Source organism: Saccostrea cucullata, unplaced genomic scaffold, assembly GCF_032062105.1.
Source record: "Saccostrea cucullata isolate Sc308-1 unplaced genomic scaffold, CSIRO_AGI_Scuc_v1 ctg1110, whole genome shotgun sequence".
In the NCBI taxonomy this organism is placed as follows: Eukaryota; Metazoa; Mollusca; class Bivalvia; order Ostreida; family Ostreidae; genus Saccostrea; species Saccostrea cuccullata.
This window is the reverse complement of record NW_026925183.1, coordinates 163,959-180,752: the sequence shown is the minus strand read 5'-3', so window position 1 is coordinate 180,752 and position 16,794 is coordinate 163,959. Positions and strand designations below refer to the sequence as shown.

The 16,794-nt window shown below is 32.3% G+C and overlaps 1 protein-coding gene across 1 annotated transcript in view; it reads left to right on the top strand.

The window, feature by feature from the left end:
* LOC134268259 (inositol-pentakisphosphate 2-kinase-like) overlaps positions 1-11,482 on the top strand; it is a 36,455-nt gene extending 24,973 nt beyond the window's left edge. The window contains exons 8-14 of the mRNA XM_062750451.1: positions 3,132-3,204; positions 6,892-7,001; positions 7,600-7,805; positions 8,442-8,577; positions 9,159-9,270; positions 10,419-10,501; positions 10,953-11,482. Coding sequence (XP_062606435.1) covers positions 3,132-3,204; positions 6,892-7,001; positions 7,600-7,805; positions 8,442-8,577; positions 9,159-9,270; positions 10,419-10,501; positions 10,953-11,142 — 910 coding nt within the window. The 3' untranslated portion in view covers positions 11,143-11,482. The remainder of the gene's footprint in view (positions 1-3,131; positions 3,205-6,891; positions 7,002-7,599; positions 7,806-8,441; positions 8,578-9,158; positions 9,271-10,418; positions 10,502-10,952) is intronic.
* Positions 11,483-16,794: the final 5,312 nt, after the last annotated feature.

The window sequence follows — 16,794 nt, the reverse complement described above, 5'->3', positions numbered from 1 at the left end:
ACAATCTTGCAGCGTTCTGTTTGTACTGATATACTATCTACAAACAAAACTTGTTTGGACATACAAAAAAAGTTGCTGAACAAGCAGTGCAGTGAATGTAGCCTCAAGCTGTAATTAAATCCCTTACAGATGTTTTTTCTTTCTTTCTTTTTCTCTCTATTTCTGTAAATATTTTTCTATGATGGTACTTGAGGAATTATAATCACCCTAGCTTTAACCAGGATAATCCAACATTTGAGTTTACACTCTCTGGAGAAGGACATCTGAGCCCTCTCTAATTTCACACTTCACTCTTTGTTCCTTTGTTCACAATTTTTTCTACCCCATTTGAGGGCCTCCTTTTATCTGGGGCATGTTTTTACTCTGCCCTTTCAAGCATGTCAACAGCTGTTGGCTGATTTTCCAGTTTCAGTGTGTTCTAAAAATAGCTGTGTGTGGCTCTGTTGTTGAGGCACTCAAGTTTTAGGGGGTAATTTTACGAAGCGAATTTGATAAAAGAAGGGGGTAACACTGTGTGAAAGGGGGAAAGGGGGGATACTGGCTATATATCTATACTAAATGTGGAGGGAAATGAGATAGCATTTTATTCTTTGTTTGAACCCGATAGGAATATGTTAATTGGTTCCGTTAGCTTATCTGCTGAAAATCTATGGAATGACTCAGAAATAAAAAACATTCGGATGATCATGTGGTTTGAAAACTACATATGAGCTGTTGGCAAAATATATGATATTTTAATACCTATAACAAGGATCAACAAGGTTTAAAGTAATCCTTATTCGTGTTATAAATCTTATACATTCTTTAGAACTACAGTACTTAAGGTTTGAAACAGTCATTTACTATTATTAAAAGATAATTTCGGTAAATGGACATGATGAAAAGTATATAGATTAATTTATTTTCCATGTATATTGGTAAATGCCAGAGTGATGAGCTATATGCCCTAGCTAGCAGCTGACTTGTTTACAGATTCGTTTATTTGATTTTTTGTTTAATTAACATCAAGAAGTTTTGGGAAACTAAAGTAAATTACCTCATTAAAATCTTCCTTTGGTATGCATTTTGTAGACAATTATATCCTCGAAGCAGTTCTTAATGGGGCTGTTAATGAATGCTCGCTTTTGACGTCAGCCTAATTATATGTTAATTTGGCCTCAAATTATTTTTTGTGCATTGTAATTCTAACGGGACCAAAACAGCAGCGCCTGACTTCTAGCACAAAAGGAAGTTTGGCAGACATTTTGAAGTTGCCTTAGCTTCAACACTTATGGTGAACCTTGACAAAGCTTTGACAGTTTGGGGTCTCTCGATTTTTCTCCTGAAGTTAAAGCAGCCTTTTGTTTCACGTTCATGCAGTCATTAATTTATTCTAGAATCGTTGATATATGGTAATGACACTCATGATTATCACACATGCAATGCATTTTTGTGATTCGATTTCCTTGATTTGATAATTAGGAAAAAGGCTTGAAATATGTATTTTGGACTTATGTCCTTAAATTTTTTTGGTTATTAATTAACACTGGTGCATGACTTGAATATATAAAACTATTTTGTTGGTTATTATGATAATGTTACTTCAAGAAATTTTTTGTAATATCTTGGTAACAATTTTATAATTTCAAGAAATTTTTTGTAATATCTTGGTAACAATTTTATAATTTTAAGATACTATATGAAATACTTTTTGTTTGAGGTGACTGTGAAGAAATTTGAAAGTTAAAAAAGATAATTAACCAAAAAAAAAAAAAATGAGTTGTGGCCTTTTTGACCAATTTGTCAACGGTCAGCCACACATCATCCTCAAGTTGGCACGTCTTTCTTGCAGAAAACCATTTTAAAACTATACCGATCTCGAGCCAGTTTATAAAGCTGTCCAGGCATTTTTTTCCTTTCTTTTTTCAAGAATTATTTTGTTGTACGTTGCTGTGTAAAATGTGTCTATCTGTGTACATGAGCACTCAAGTGTAGAATGTTATCTCACATGAACAAGGTTTTGTTATCTTAGAAGATGTTCCGTGTTATGTGATCATGACATTGCCATGCCGATCACATGACTTACTACACAGTGGAATCTTTTGAATCGACTCAAGTGACCCATAATTTACCATTCGTTCATAAGCAATATTTCAGTCTACATTTGAAAGTGAACCATTTCTTATAAAGCCCTTATGCATTAAATTAATGTAGTACATGTACTTGATTTGAAAAAAAGAAATCTTCATCTCGATGGTATATGTTAATTTCTTTGGATAACTAAAAATTTAATCTCTCTCTCTCTCTCTCTCTCTCTCTCTCTCTCAAATTTATGTTATAATTATTTTACAGTCCATATTACTGGATCTTTTAAATAGATAACTTTGGGAATTTCTTTGCGTGGTGTCATATGATATGTTGCAGTCTATTTTAAGTAATGGGGAATTTTTATGAGGAAGGAAGGCCTATTTAATCTGTGAAGTCTGCATAAGTATGTCAGTACCTAACTGCATTTGGGTTTATCTCTTATGATTATGCAACTTGTTAATATATGACTGAAAAAATGTTACAGTTGTATGTATATGCAATATCTCCAAAAGGAAATTATGCAAATAATGACTATGCCCCGGCCTGCATCGCGATGCAATATTCAGTTTTAAATTCCTTTATTTTCCTGCTTGAAAAGGAAATATAATAAATTTTTTGACTTTTTTTACCAATCAACAAATATAATTGCATGAAGGCTATCAGCTTAAATTTCATGTTGAAGTAATCAGTATTGAGGTCTATATATAGGGCTGACTATATTGTCCTGTACATAATCTGGTATTGCATTAATAGTAAGTCAGAGAAAATAAGGCCATACATTCAGGAACATTCTAAATGAATGATGCAAATTCAATAGAAGTGATTTATTTTGGGAAATTACACTGTACATCATTTAATCTAGTGGTCTAAGGGGCATAACTCTCTTAGGATACATTAGCGTAAATCTTACAAAAAAAAGGAGATGAATGGTTTTCCACTAAGTATAAGACTTCCATCTGTTATCTTTGATTTATAGATGATTAAAAGCCATTTTGTAGGTGGAGTGGCATGAAATGTCCTATGATAAATGTTAATCACATTCATATTTGTTTTTCAATTTTCAGGAATCGTGCCAGAATGAGACATGCTCTACATGGTTTGTGTGTAACTCCCCAGAACAACCTAAAAATCTGTCAGGTAATGCAAAATCTGTCAGGTAACACAGATATTGAAAGCTTTAGCATGGAAATGTCTATATAAAAAATATACATAAGAAGCATATCAATTCTATCTAAAATGCATAGTTTATTACAGTGAATCAAGCTTTGTCACTTAATGGTTAATCGATCAAATTTATAGTACATGAACATTTAACTGAACTAACTTTTCTGAGAAAATATTGAGTGGCTTTAATGAAGGCTGTATCAATTTGTTGTTTTAAGATTTTAATTCAGGAAACTGACTTTAACCAAAAATATTTTTTGAAGGAAGAAATAAGATGAATTAATACATTATGTCTAACAGTCTTCAAAGATCGAGACTTTTACACAAGTTTGTTTTATTTTAAAACAAAATAAGCACAATACATATTTTGATACTTTGTATTTAAAAAAAAATCATGATGAACTAAATACTGTCAAAAACCTCATTGTCTCAAACTAAATGGAACTGACGAAAAACTTCAAGATATCTGAGTATTCAAGATATCCAGGGCGAAATACTTGAAGAATAAGTGTTAAAGAAGCTGGGGGTGGCAGCCATTTTCAGACTATTTTGATCTCCTTTAAAAGAAGAGCTCCATATAAAGATATAAAAAATGATCAAATTTTAAAACTAAAATTTATGAATTTTTTTCTTTGCAAAAATGATAGTTGACGGCTTAATTAAGACACCGTATCTAAAAAAATTAGTAAAATCTGGTGGTTAATTTGTGGTTAATTTGTTGACCCCCCAACCTCCTTAATTGGGACTTCCAAATCACTTTGACATATGCATGGTTATCAAGATAGTGTGTGAGATACCAATTTTTTAAGGTTCACGAATATATTTGACCAAAATCAATTAACTTCAAGGCAAACTGTAGCTATAGACTAAGGGTTATAGATACTTTTTTTATATAGAAATCTTAAAAAGTACACTTAATCCTTTGAAAATTAAAATTGCTTATTTGTCTTCAGTGACATTGATTATTAAATTAAGGTCAAGATCTAGTAAATAACTTTAGACTAGCTTTTTGGTGCTAGATCCATTATGACGTCATAATCAATTTCAACTTTCTTTTTCCCGTACTTTCGGCTATAGCAGAATTATGTAGAAAATAGGATATTTTCATGTCATTCAATTTGAAATCATATGAAAAGTAAACTGGATACCTATATTGAATTTGATATTGGTTTAAAGAAGAGGCCATGAACATACTTATTATCGTTTTCTGTGAGACTGTAGGCAATCTGGATACATTTTCTTTGTCGAATATGAAAAAAACTCCCATATTCATGACTGGTTTTCTTAATTTTCCATTAAAAATGACAGTTTAAAATACAGTTTTTCATCTTGTTTACCTACAAATTATACCCCGAAACACCTTATTTGACCAAGCTAAAGTTGTAAAGCATCAATAAAGGAATTTATTTCTCAAATTTGATAAATCTGTAGGCACCTTTCATTTACTAGATCTTGACCTTAAACACAAACAATTTAATCTAGCAATTCTTTACCCTGATAGAGAGAAGTGAATATTAAAAACATGAAGAAGTGATTAGTAATAAACCTACAGGAATGATTTTATTATCGTGAATCACACTGTGGTTGGGTTTGATATTGAAATACATGTGAAATTATTAGATCAGGTGTTAGCAACATATACCTCAACACTTCATGTTTTTCACTCCATAATGAATTTCTAAAAATAAAAGGTAGGCAAAAGATGGGACATTTTATTGATTTAAGTCAGCACAATTTTAGAGCCACTCCAATTTCTTGTGGTGAAAATAAAATCGGCAGACAAAGGATGTATTCGCTTTAACAAAAGAATTGACCTATAGGAGAGAACAATTTCCCGCAAAAAGTGACATTTAAAAATCAATCTTTATTTGTTGTTTTCTACCGTATATATGTCTAATTTTTTTGAATTTGTATTTTATACCTAAAATTTATTATTTACAACTTTACAATAAACCTCCAAAGTTGATCAAAACACCATTTTGTCCTTTAAAGCATTGATTTTTGCATGAATTTTGGCCTTGAAGTCCATCAGGGCAGGCCTGCCCCTAAAAAAAATTGTGATATTTTGATAGGTTAGGATGTAAGGAATAATTTAAGATAAGATTTTTTTAGGGGCACCCCTGCCCTGGGGTCGAAATTCACAAAAAAAACTACACAAAATAAGGAAACCAGATTTTCATAATCTGGTTTAAATTTATGCCATCTATTCTTATATTTAGACTAGCTCACTGACTTTTATACCTTGGATACTTTCTTTTTAAAGTCAGGGGTTTCGAATCCACCTGGTACAACACTTACAAAGTTTTAAATTTCGCCTTTTCAAAGACTATTTTAATTTTTATCTTTTTTTATAGACTTGTGTATTTTTCCTTCAATTTTCTGTCCCTTATGCATGCCCATTCTTGATATAAGAAACACTAGAGAGATATCAAATCGTAACAATCCAATGTACAGTTGTCAGTCAGGTGGAACGAACCTCAGTATAAGCACACTTTCTCGGAGGACAAGAATAACTCACTGTGTGTTACTCAATACGGGTATTCTTGGCAGCATTGAGCTGCGATGAATTTCAATTATTGTATATATTCCTTAGAATTTAATCACATTGATTTTGGCTACATATTTCAGTAAATGCACTCCCTTGGATTTCATTTAGGCCTTTATAATTTGCACACATTCACACATTAATGACAAGTTTTTATTATATACATGGATAAATAGCCAAGACATAAAGAATAGAATTTCAGAGACAGCAGTAGACATTACCTTTATGCACAATAAGAAGTAAAGACAAATATCAATTATTACATTTGGAGATAACAAACTCAGAAAATCAATAAAATCAATAAAAAAAAAGTTCCTCCTATCTCTACTCACTGAAATAAAGATTTAGGGAAAACAAATTGTTATATGTATTCAGCCTAATTTCATTAATCAGAACGGAAATCGACAAGCTTTTTGTAGAGAATAAAACCAAGCCCGGTCCTATAGGTCAGATCCCTATTTATAATGAAGTGATCCTTTAATGGATGTTTAGACAAAGACAAAGGGAGGGATGGCATTGGGTACAGTTTTGTCGAGATATTCTGACAATTATTCTGTTATCGTCGGGATGTGTATCAACAACATGCCAGACGAGAGTCCAAATCGTGTTTGTTGTGACATGCTGCATCAGGCTAATGACACTGTGCTGACAGACGGGGCATAGTTATTAAAACTGCTATTATATAATACATGTGTTTGTTAAAAATAAAGCAATTGGTGTTTCATTAGGTACTCTGATATGATTTTTTCTGGTTAATTGTACTTTTTTTGTTATTTATATGAGGGAAAATAATTTCAAAGTCTTAATTCACTTGTACATATATTACTGAATCATAATATGGATTTCAATTATAAATTTAAGTTGTCTCGAAGACCTTATAGGGCTGGGAAATTTCCCCACCTATAATAATGTAATCCCCCGAATATTTTGGTATTCCTCCTCAACTTCCCATAAGGGAGGAATCCCAGATCCTCTTCTTATAAAATGTCCCATTCTATTTCATTTCTTGGGGACAGCCCTGACAGTATTGTTTTTTAAATTATTCTAGTGATTAATTCAGATTACTAAATTATTTTGTTGAACACCATTGAGATGATATTGTTTCCCTCTTGTAGAATGGAAAAGAGGTATACAGCGAGTTTTCTAAAGGTGACCTTGGTAAAATTCTACAGCAGTTTTTCGGAGATTCGGTGAATGGGTTAAAGAATGGAATGAGAAAGCACATGTAAGTCACAGTCAACTGAAAGTAGAAGGGAGATAATTAACTCCGTGTTTGACAAAACATTTCCAAGATTAATTTTTGTGAAATAAGCTCATACAGAGCAGAAATGAGATGGACAGGATGAAAGGGGATATATTGCATTTATTTAAGGATAGAAAGATAGGGAAGGGGGCATTAAAAATTTTGAAGATGAATGATAAAGCAAATTGAACACTTTAGTAAAATTTGAAAGGGATATTAATGTTTGGTCTGCATTCATTGCATATAATGACATTTAAGGAATGTTTTTAAGTTTTGTGTGAGTTATTGGTGTGTGTGATTCACACACCAATAATTCACACTAAACTTAAAAAATTCTTTATATTTATATTTTCCATGTATAAAGCATAAAAAATATACTCAATATTTGACTCTCTCGCTGCCCTATTTCGTTGCATTTTTCTAACGTCTCTGTTGCCTCATTGTGTTATCACATTAGCGCACGTTTTTCGGTGTATATTTCTACACATGAATATACACGAAAACGGTATTCAAATCAATTTTGCTGTTGGCTTACTAGAAAAACATAGAAAATGTAAATATTTATTTTTGATCGTTTCAGGGAAGTGCAGACATTTGTTGATTTGATCATTGATGCTTTACTGTATGTGCCAAAAAAACTGGAATCTCATCGATCTAGTCACGCGGTTCTGAGGACCAGTAATCGACAAGCTACGGACTCGCCAAGTCTCTCCCGCAAAAAGTCTCCTATTTATACTCAGCATTGTCAAAACAGTTCATACAAGACAAACCATGATGCAAGCTCAGGTAGGGATATAATATGAAATGGCAGGCAAAATAATGATTTATCAATTATGATACATAAACACGAGACTTTAAATTAACATTAAGTTTTAACAATTTCCATGTAGAGAAGTTTACCTTTGCCAAAAAATTGTGTTCATGAATTTCAAATCTCTTTATGGGAAGATTATAGTTCCCTCACAACATTGTTTCAGTAAGGCACGTGTGCGGGTGATAGGGGAGGGGTAATTTATCTGAAAAACATAATTTTCATTAGGGATGCTTGATGTTGAATGCTGCCTAAATCTATAGAATCCATCTGCGAGGGGATTCTCTGCTTTGCAGTCCTTGCTAAAGTGGAGTTCCATTTTGGGGCAGCCATTTAATGAGCTCATCGTTTTAAATATTCGTTCAACAGCCCTCTGAACAAGCTCCCCTAACTGAAATCATAAATTGATGACATTGTTTTTTCCAGATATTCAGAGTTTGACCCTTACTTTTCTGGGCATTATTTATCTAGACACAACCTAGTCTAGAGTTTTAATGTGTTTTGACAATACATTTTAGAGACTGTTGTATTTCCTAGATATTTTAAATTCAGGAATTTGAATATGCTTTGAAAAAATATAAAACAGGCAACATTTGTTTGTCCCGTTACAGAGCCAAACAGTCTCCCCCATTGTTGTGTCCTGGAGAGAGTCCTGCATGTCCAGATGCTGGACCAAATGGACATTGAGGAGATCCACCCCCTGTATGTTAGAGTGAAGGAGTATAGATCCACCCACCTAGAGGAAAGGTAAGCCACCCCCCATAACATACAGTACAAATACATAAATAAAAGATCCACCCCCTTATGTCAGTGTGAAGGAATATAGATCCACCCACCTAGAGGAAAGGTAACGCCCACATAACATATACAGTATAAGTACATAAATCTACCCCCCGTATGTCAGGGTGAAGGAGTATAGATCCACCCACCTGGAGGAAAAGTAATGCCCATTTAACTTATATACAGTATAAGTACATAAATAGATCCACCCCCCGTATGTCAGGATGAAGGAATACAGGTATAGAATATATAGGCCACATTTTAGAATAGACAGATTTTAAACTATTGAATTCACAGCAAGTTTTCATTTTATTAAGCAGGATTTCAGATAACACAACAGCTGAATTAGACAAGTTTTACTGTTCCTATTTATGATAGGTGGAAGTGGAAATAAGTGTAGCAAAAAAGTTTATTTCATTGAATAATGTAAATTTAAAGCCATATTTTACCTATTGATAAGACTGACAAAAATGCACAATTTTAATGACTACTTTTACTAACCTGTTGCTATGACTTATGTAATTGAGTTGCTATGGTTCACGTTTCAGTGCTCAATGGAATCTGTACGGACCGTTTACTTCTGAGTCTTGGTTGACCCCATGTTTAGAGGACCCACAGAGCCGTACAGACACAGAAAGTATAGAATACGCAGTCAGTCAGGTAAACAGAGAGTATAGAATACGCAGTCAGTCAGGTAAACAGAGAGTATAGAATACGCAGTCAGTCAGGCTCATAATATGATAGGTGATGGGAAAAAATTTAATATGGATTCACGATAATAACAGTCTAGACAATAGCAGAGATTGAAATGTCATTAATTAGTAGAGTATGGTAGGATGATGGCATGGGTAAGAAAATGGTGTTTGTATAGAAATATTAAATTCTTGCTAATTTACAAAGCCCTAGCCTCATAATATGATAGGTGATGGGAAAAATTTAATTTGGATTCACTTATAAAGAAACATGTTATATGAATATTAATAACATGTAATTGTCTTTAAAGTTTACAATAGCAGAGATTTAAATGTCATTAATTAGTAGAGTATGGTAGGATGATGGCAAGCCACGTGCAGCCGGGTAACAAAATGGTATATTTGCATAGAAATATTAAAGCAATATGAGCTGCATATTTGACATCAGAAAATTTTATTGCAAATTTGTAATTTACTGATTCAATGACAGAAAATTAAAACATTTTTAAACTTCTGTTGTTCATATTTGCGATGGAATTTTTTTTTTTATTAGCTTTGATTGAAGTAAAATTGAATTATTGTCGTCCTGTAAATGGCAAAACATAGCACATGTAGAAATTTCTTTCATATAAAAATAAAAATAGCTGTATATTTTGGTATAGTAAAAGTAGAATATTTACAATGATATGCAGCAAACATATTTAAAAATTTAATTTAGGCTTATTTGGTTTGTTTAACTTTTTTTACATAGCAAATTAATCATAATACCACATTTTGCTAGCAAAATAAAATTTCTGGATGTGAAAATGCACATTGCTCATATTGCTTTAAAATCTTGCTGAATTTTTAAAAAAGTTACAAAGAAATAAAACACATTTTTTCTATATAAGTCTTATGTATATGGAGTCATTATATTTTGTGGGAGAAATAGAGGATATCTGTCTCTTGTAAAGAAACATGTTATATGAATATTAATTAAGGTGATGTAATTGTCTTTAAAGTTTAGACTCTTGCCCTTTACATTATTATCCAAGAAACACACTTTTTTAGGAAACATGAAAATGAAAGTAAATGTTAATGATGTATTACATGTGTATGGAGTACTTTACATTGTAGGTCAAGAGGCACAACATCTCTAAGACTGCCCAGGACTGTTCTATAATGGTGGCCATGCAGCAGATCTCGCCGAACATGAACATGTGAGTATCTCAGACATCGTTCTTTTACCCTCCCCCAAAGTTCTTCTCATGGGTAAACTCCACAAAATTTTATATAAAGTAAAGATGTGGAAAAAAAGCTATTTTGCAAAGCATGCATAGTTTCTGTATGACATACTTTGGCCTACAAGTTATTCGACTGGTTCACCACTTTGGAGGTCAACCCAGAGAATTCCTTCTTTGTTCGCGTGTTACAGGAATTATGAAAAAAATTTCATAACAGTGTGAAATATTTAGAAAATGTACACTACACCTAAATGACTGGTAAGAAAATTTTGTTTAATTAATGAAGGAATTGGTATATTGTACATGTTGACCTCTACTAATATTCAAGCCAATTGGTGAAGACTATTACCAAATTGACATCTTTGGGAAACTATTTTGGGCTGAAGGTAGGGCCTCACTGATAACTCTGATTTTTTTATTTACCTAGTGAGAACGAGGACATGGTGCTAACGGACAGTTGTGGCAGGAAATACCAGTTCTCTGTGGTGATCATTGACCTTGACCCCAAACCCGTGGACAAGATCAAAAAATACCACCGCCAACAATCAGACATTGTACAAGCCTTCACTGAAGATCTGCCTGATGACACAGAAGATGATGCAGCCATCGATCAATAGACAGGGGTCAGGAGGTCAAAGGGCATAGGATATCAGGGTCATTAGAATATGCAAAGTGGCGTTTACAAAAAAAAATGGTTTAAAATGAAATAGATGACTTAGATCCAGCATTATAGATGGTGTATTTTAATGATGAATTAAGAACTGTGTATTTGTTTTCCTTTTTGAAAATATTTTTTGTTTTGAATTTGTTTTGTTTGATTTCCATGGTAACCCTTCAAAAGGATGGAAGTCTAGCAGAAATCTAGTCATCCCTTTGTTGATTGTTATTTTTGTTGTTTTCTCCAAGAAAAAAAAATGTTCCCAGCTTTTTGTTGTAGAAATGATTAAATTATGAATAATGAACATCAATTTTTTTTTAATCCTATTATTGTTTACTATAAAGTTAAACATATTATTTATGATGCAATAGTTTATCAACCTTAAAACTAACGATTTCCAAGAGGGTGTACATTTAAGATTGAACATTTCTTGTATATATGTCTTTGGAACATTCAGTTAAAGAATTCATTGAATTCTGTTTTCCAATAATGATGGTTAAGCAATCTTACAAGAAAGTAGGATGTTAAAATCTTTATTGAGGAGCAAGTCATAAAAAATGGTTTCTCGTTATCAAAGTAATATCATTGAATTTAATCAAAAACAGACCTTTTCTTTTAAAAATTTCATTAAAAAATCAAGATCTTCTCTTTATCTAATTTGGACATTGTCATTGCATTCCACATATTTTTGGGAATATCAGGTATAAAAGCATTTTTAACCAATAAAAAATGACGTCAGGGTTGATTTTAGATTCCACTTCATGTCTACACTCAAATGCTCTTCCTCTTGAAATTGATTAGGAAAAATATTGGTATTGAAATAAATTACGTAAAAAAAATTGTCAACTACTGCATATCAATTTTTTGTTAATATCTTTTTAAAAAAAATAATTTTACTTTATTGTATCTACAAAAAATAATAAAAGATATATTTTAAAAGTATATGTTATAAACTGTTGCAATATATTTTCACATATGCTATATTCCTGTGATGTATTTATAACATGGGTATATTGTTAGTATCTTTAAAGTTGTATGGTTTTCAAATAGGAGAACATCAGACATTTTAATCACTATATTTCAAGTATTTCAGTTCTATATTTGGTCATATGTAAAGAAGCAACAGGTATGACCGTGAAATCACTAATTTTCACGGGGGTTTAATTTTCATTGTTTTTGAGGTTTGAAGAGACCCACGAATTCTTGTCTACCATGTAGTGTAAAATTTCATAAAATACAAATACTAGAAAGATCTTCATCCATGAAATCAAATCCCCATGAACCAACATTTTTCCTCATACCATGAAAATTTTTGACCCCTTGAAAGTATGTGATTTTATAGTATTGTGGGTCCATGCACATATATTCTGAGATAAACCGGTGGTAGTGAATTATTGGTGTTGATGTATAGAAAACAGGTGAACATTTTTTCATATTTGTGAAATCCTAAAGTGTTTAGTTAAAAAAAACAAACAAAAACACATGGTTGACTCTTGTAAATTTTTTGTTACATTGTAATTTGTGCCTCGTCTCTGCATTGCTTTATATGTTTTGATTGTATTTTTTGTTTTACATTTACCATAATTCAATCAAGTTATTAACAGAGGTCAAAGGTGTTGATGCATATGAATGGATTTTAACATGAATGGAGATGGTATATTTAGAACTATGATATGAGTACCCACCCTTTTCATATGCAGGACCTTCATGGTGCCAAATATGAGCATTAATTATTTGGCTAAAAAATCGGTTGCTTTTGATGTGTGCAGATGGTCACTGTTGTTATACTATTGTAGTAAAATATAGCTTTCCTTGTTTTTGTGTATCTTACCTTCTTTCCAGAAGTCCTCACGAAATTTGCTTTTCAAAGACTAAAGGCACGGAAATTTATTGGTGCATAATGATCTAGCAGGTGCTATCCTTAATCTTGCAATATGATGGCAATGTTATCCATATAATGGCTGGTGCTTCTAAGGTCTGATACACTTACATATTTCTAAATTACCTAATACTTGAATAATAATTAAATAGTTATTTTGTATCTTCCCACTGTCATTTTTGCCCCCAAAATGCAAGATGAGTGCTTTTGCAAGTTAAATTTGTCCAACTTTTAAATGTTCTTATATGTACATGTATAAATTGGTAAATGGAGAAAAGGAGGGCTTTACATTTTAACAATTTTGTTAACCATATTCTTAATCTTTTTTTTTTTGGGGGGGGGGGGGGGGGGTAACTTATTAAGAATATGGAGTCAAATATTGCAGTGAAACATTGTCTTTTCATTTTGTGAGTGCTACATCTGTTTTGCCTTTGCTGAATTGGATGCATCTGTGTATTTGTTTAATTTTTATTATTTTGTCTCTGTCTAGAATAGGTTTTCATGGGTAAGAATTAACAAAAGATTTTTCATACATGATTGTTATTAGCCAGTATGTTAGCTGATAATAGATAAAGAAAAAACCCTTGGGGAAAAGATGCTATTTAATTAATGGTAATTACTGTAATTTTCAGTCACAGTTTCATTTTTCGCACTCATTGGAACTGAGGCAAGTGTAAAGGGGAGGGGGGTGAAAATAGTACTAGAGGGGAAAAACTCCTATCAACTATATAGTACTCACAGATACACACACACATAACACTGTTGATGGTGCTGTAAGCGTGCATAATAGTTTACCGTTTGTTTTGTGATGTTTTATATATACCCTCTTTGTTGTTATTGTCTGAGTAAGTGATATATGATGGGTATTATAATTGTTAACGTCAGTCATGGGAATTAAAGCTTTTATTTGTCTCAAGTTATAATTAATTAACATGGTAGCTAGTCTCAAACTTTATTTTTTTACTCAATGAAATAATTAGTGATATAAAATTTATTTATACAAGAAAGCATATGTACCGTATTTACACAAGAAAGCATATGCACCGGTAATTTGATTTTGAATTATTTTCTTATGATAGATAGTTGATCATAAAATGATTTTAATTTTAGCATTTATGTATTACAGGACTTGAAAATTTATTCCTACATGCATTTTCAATCGGAAGTTGTGGTTATAAGCATAATGCTTTTGATTCCATCTTAGTTGGATTAGGACGCAATGATATATATTGTATGGAATAAAATTCCAGATTTTTTTTTTCAATACTGAAGATTAAAATATAAAGTACTTATGCTGATGCATGTAATTATGGTCACCTTGTTTATGTTCAGATCAAATGTGCTCAGAGTAAGGTTTCCAAAACTGAAAATATCGAACACTCAATATCAATTAACAATGTATAATGATATTCTTGGTTATAGTTCACAGTACTTTTCAAGAAGTTTAATTTTAAAATTGTGAATAAGTTGTTATGGTGTTCACTCTTATTGTGTTTCTGTAAGTATTTACTATAAAAACAAAAATGTATTAATTACATTACTTGTGAACAAATAAGACAATTTTGTTTTCATTTAATAAAATTTTGTAATTTGATTTTCATGGTAAAGTCTGGGTGCTGGTTTACATATAAAGTGACTATTTATTAAATAGTTTAATAATATTTTTTTGTCCAAAGATTTGTTGATTTTAAAAAATACATTTCTTTTGTATTTAAATATATATTTATATTAATATATATATAAAAATAATTATTACATAAAATTTGCAGTTAATTACCAATCAAAAACTATGTAATTAAAATGCACAAGATATTTACCTGATGTAATGAGTACTAAATAGCATGTTTGGTATAGATTTGCTTGCGCTCAAAAGTGAGAGGTTTTATTTTGGCTCGCCTGAGCTGAGGCTCAAGTGAGCTATTCTGATCACAATATATCTGTTGTCTTTCAAAGTCTTGCTATAAACTTTTCATTTTCAACTTCTCAAGAACTACAAATTTGACACAGAGTAAACTCGAGTGTTGGGGATTCAGGGTTGTATTTTTTTTTTTTTTTTAATGAAGATCCATGCTCTCTCCTAAGGTAAAATAATTAAGAAATAGTGAGAATTGGTTGTGAGAAATGCACAAGTTTCTCTTTGTAAGAACCACTGGCTCGCAAAAAAGATTAAGATTAAAAAAAAAATAAAGCTTCCTGAAATAATGCTGTTTCAGGTTTGTTTAAATCATGACTTTTTGGGATAGGGTAGGTTTACAACGACCATTCAGAAGGTAGCCCAGTTCAAGTGTTCTTCTTGAGAACAACTGATCCATGATCAAGAATATTTAGCATCTTGAAATAGCATAATTAGAAGTTTGCTCAAATCATAACCCTCAAAGGCAGGGTGGGGGCACAATAAAAGATCAAAGTTTTAGATAGGGGTGTGTGAAAAAAAAATCTTTTAAAATCTTCTCAAGAACAGCAAAGTCATGAAAAGTAGTACGTGTATATGAAAGCATTTGCAGGTAATGTAGATTGTAAGTCGTACAAATCTTTATACACTGGGGCCACAATATATGTCGTCAGGCGAGCACTGTGGCCCATGGGTCTCTTGTTTTAATTTGTTTTGATAGGATTGTCTTCTAAATCTTCCCCCTTTTTCCCCATAACTCTTATTTTAACAGGGACAGTACTTTAACAAGATGCTTATTATGATCATTGTCCGTTATGTGTGCTACCTATTTTTTTTTTTTAAGTATTGTTGAATTAAATAAAATCTTCAAGATTTTAAAAGTAGTTAAAGTTGTTTGTTCTGTATGTTCAGCTGGAATTTAATCTTTGTCGACTGGGTGGCGCAGTGGTTAGAGCGTCTGCTATAGAGTCACGGAATATTAAGGAGTTGATCCTTACGTCGCAGGAATCCCACTGTGGGACGTGAAGACCGATCCTTCGGATGAGACCGCATAAACAGAGGTCCAGTGTTGCAGAAGCACTGGCACGAAAAAGATCCCCCGCTGCTCAGAGATCCTGAGTGCCGAGAAAATTTTGCAACTCTCCTCCGGCAAATGGCGGCGTCTCCATATGAGTGAACAATTCTCGGGAGGGACGTTAACCAAAAAAATTGATTCATGTGTCGACTCACTATACTGGGTATTTCAGTGAACTTGAAAGAAAATTAACACAATCCTTTCGCAAGATCTATAGTCGATACAATGATCTTGTCAGCAAAACAATCTTATTATAAAGTCGAATGCTGACAGACATTTTCCATACTGCCTACACAATGAATTGTCTAACGAATTTAAGGCAGGGGGTGGTTACTCCTCCGTGGCACCTGATCCAGTCTCTGATATTTATAGAGTTCCGTGTTAGCTCTGCTCCCGATGTGTACTGCTTTACTGTGGTCCTTTGAGCTTGACAACTGTTCGTTATCTCCATCTTTCACTCAAGTAACTGTATATTTCTGCTTTGAAAAATTAATACATTTTTGTTAGACACTGTACATGAATCAAGGCGCAATAGATTATCAACATATGCAATGGTATTTTTCTTCCCTAACGAAAATTGTGTGTTATAGTTTTATTTAATTTCTGAAGAAAATTTTGAAAGTTTCGCTATCATCTAAGAGCATGGCATTTTGTAATTTCTTCAACACCCCCCCCCCCTTTTTTTAGATCCACCGATGTATCACTCGAATAGGAAGTGAGAAAAGAACGAAAACATAATCATTTCGTTTAAGTATTCTAAATGCAC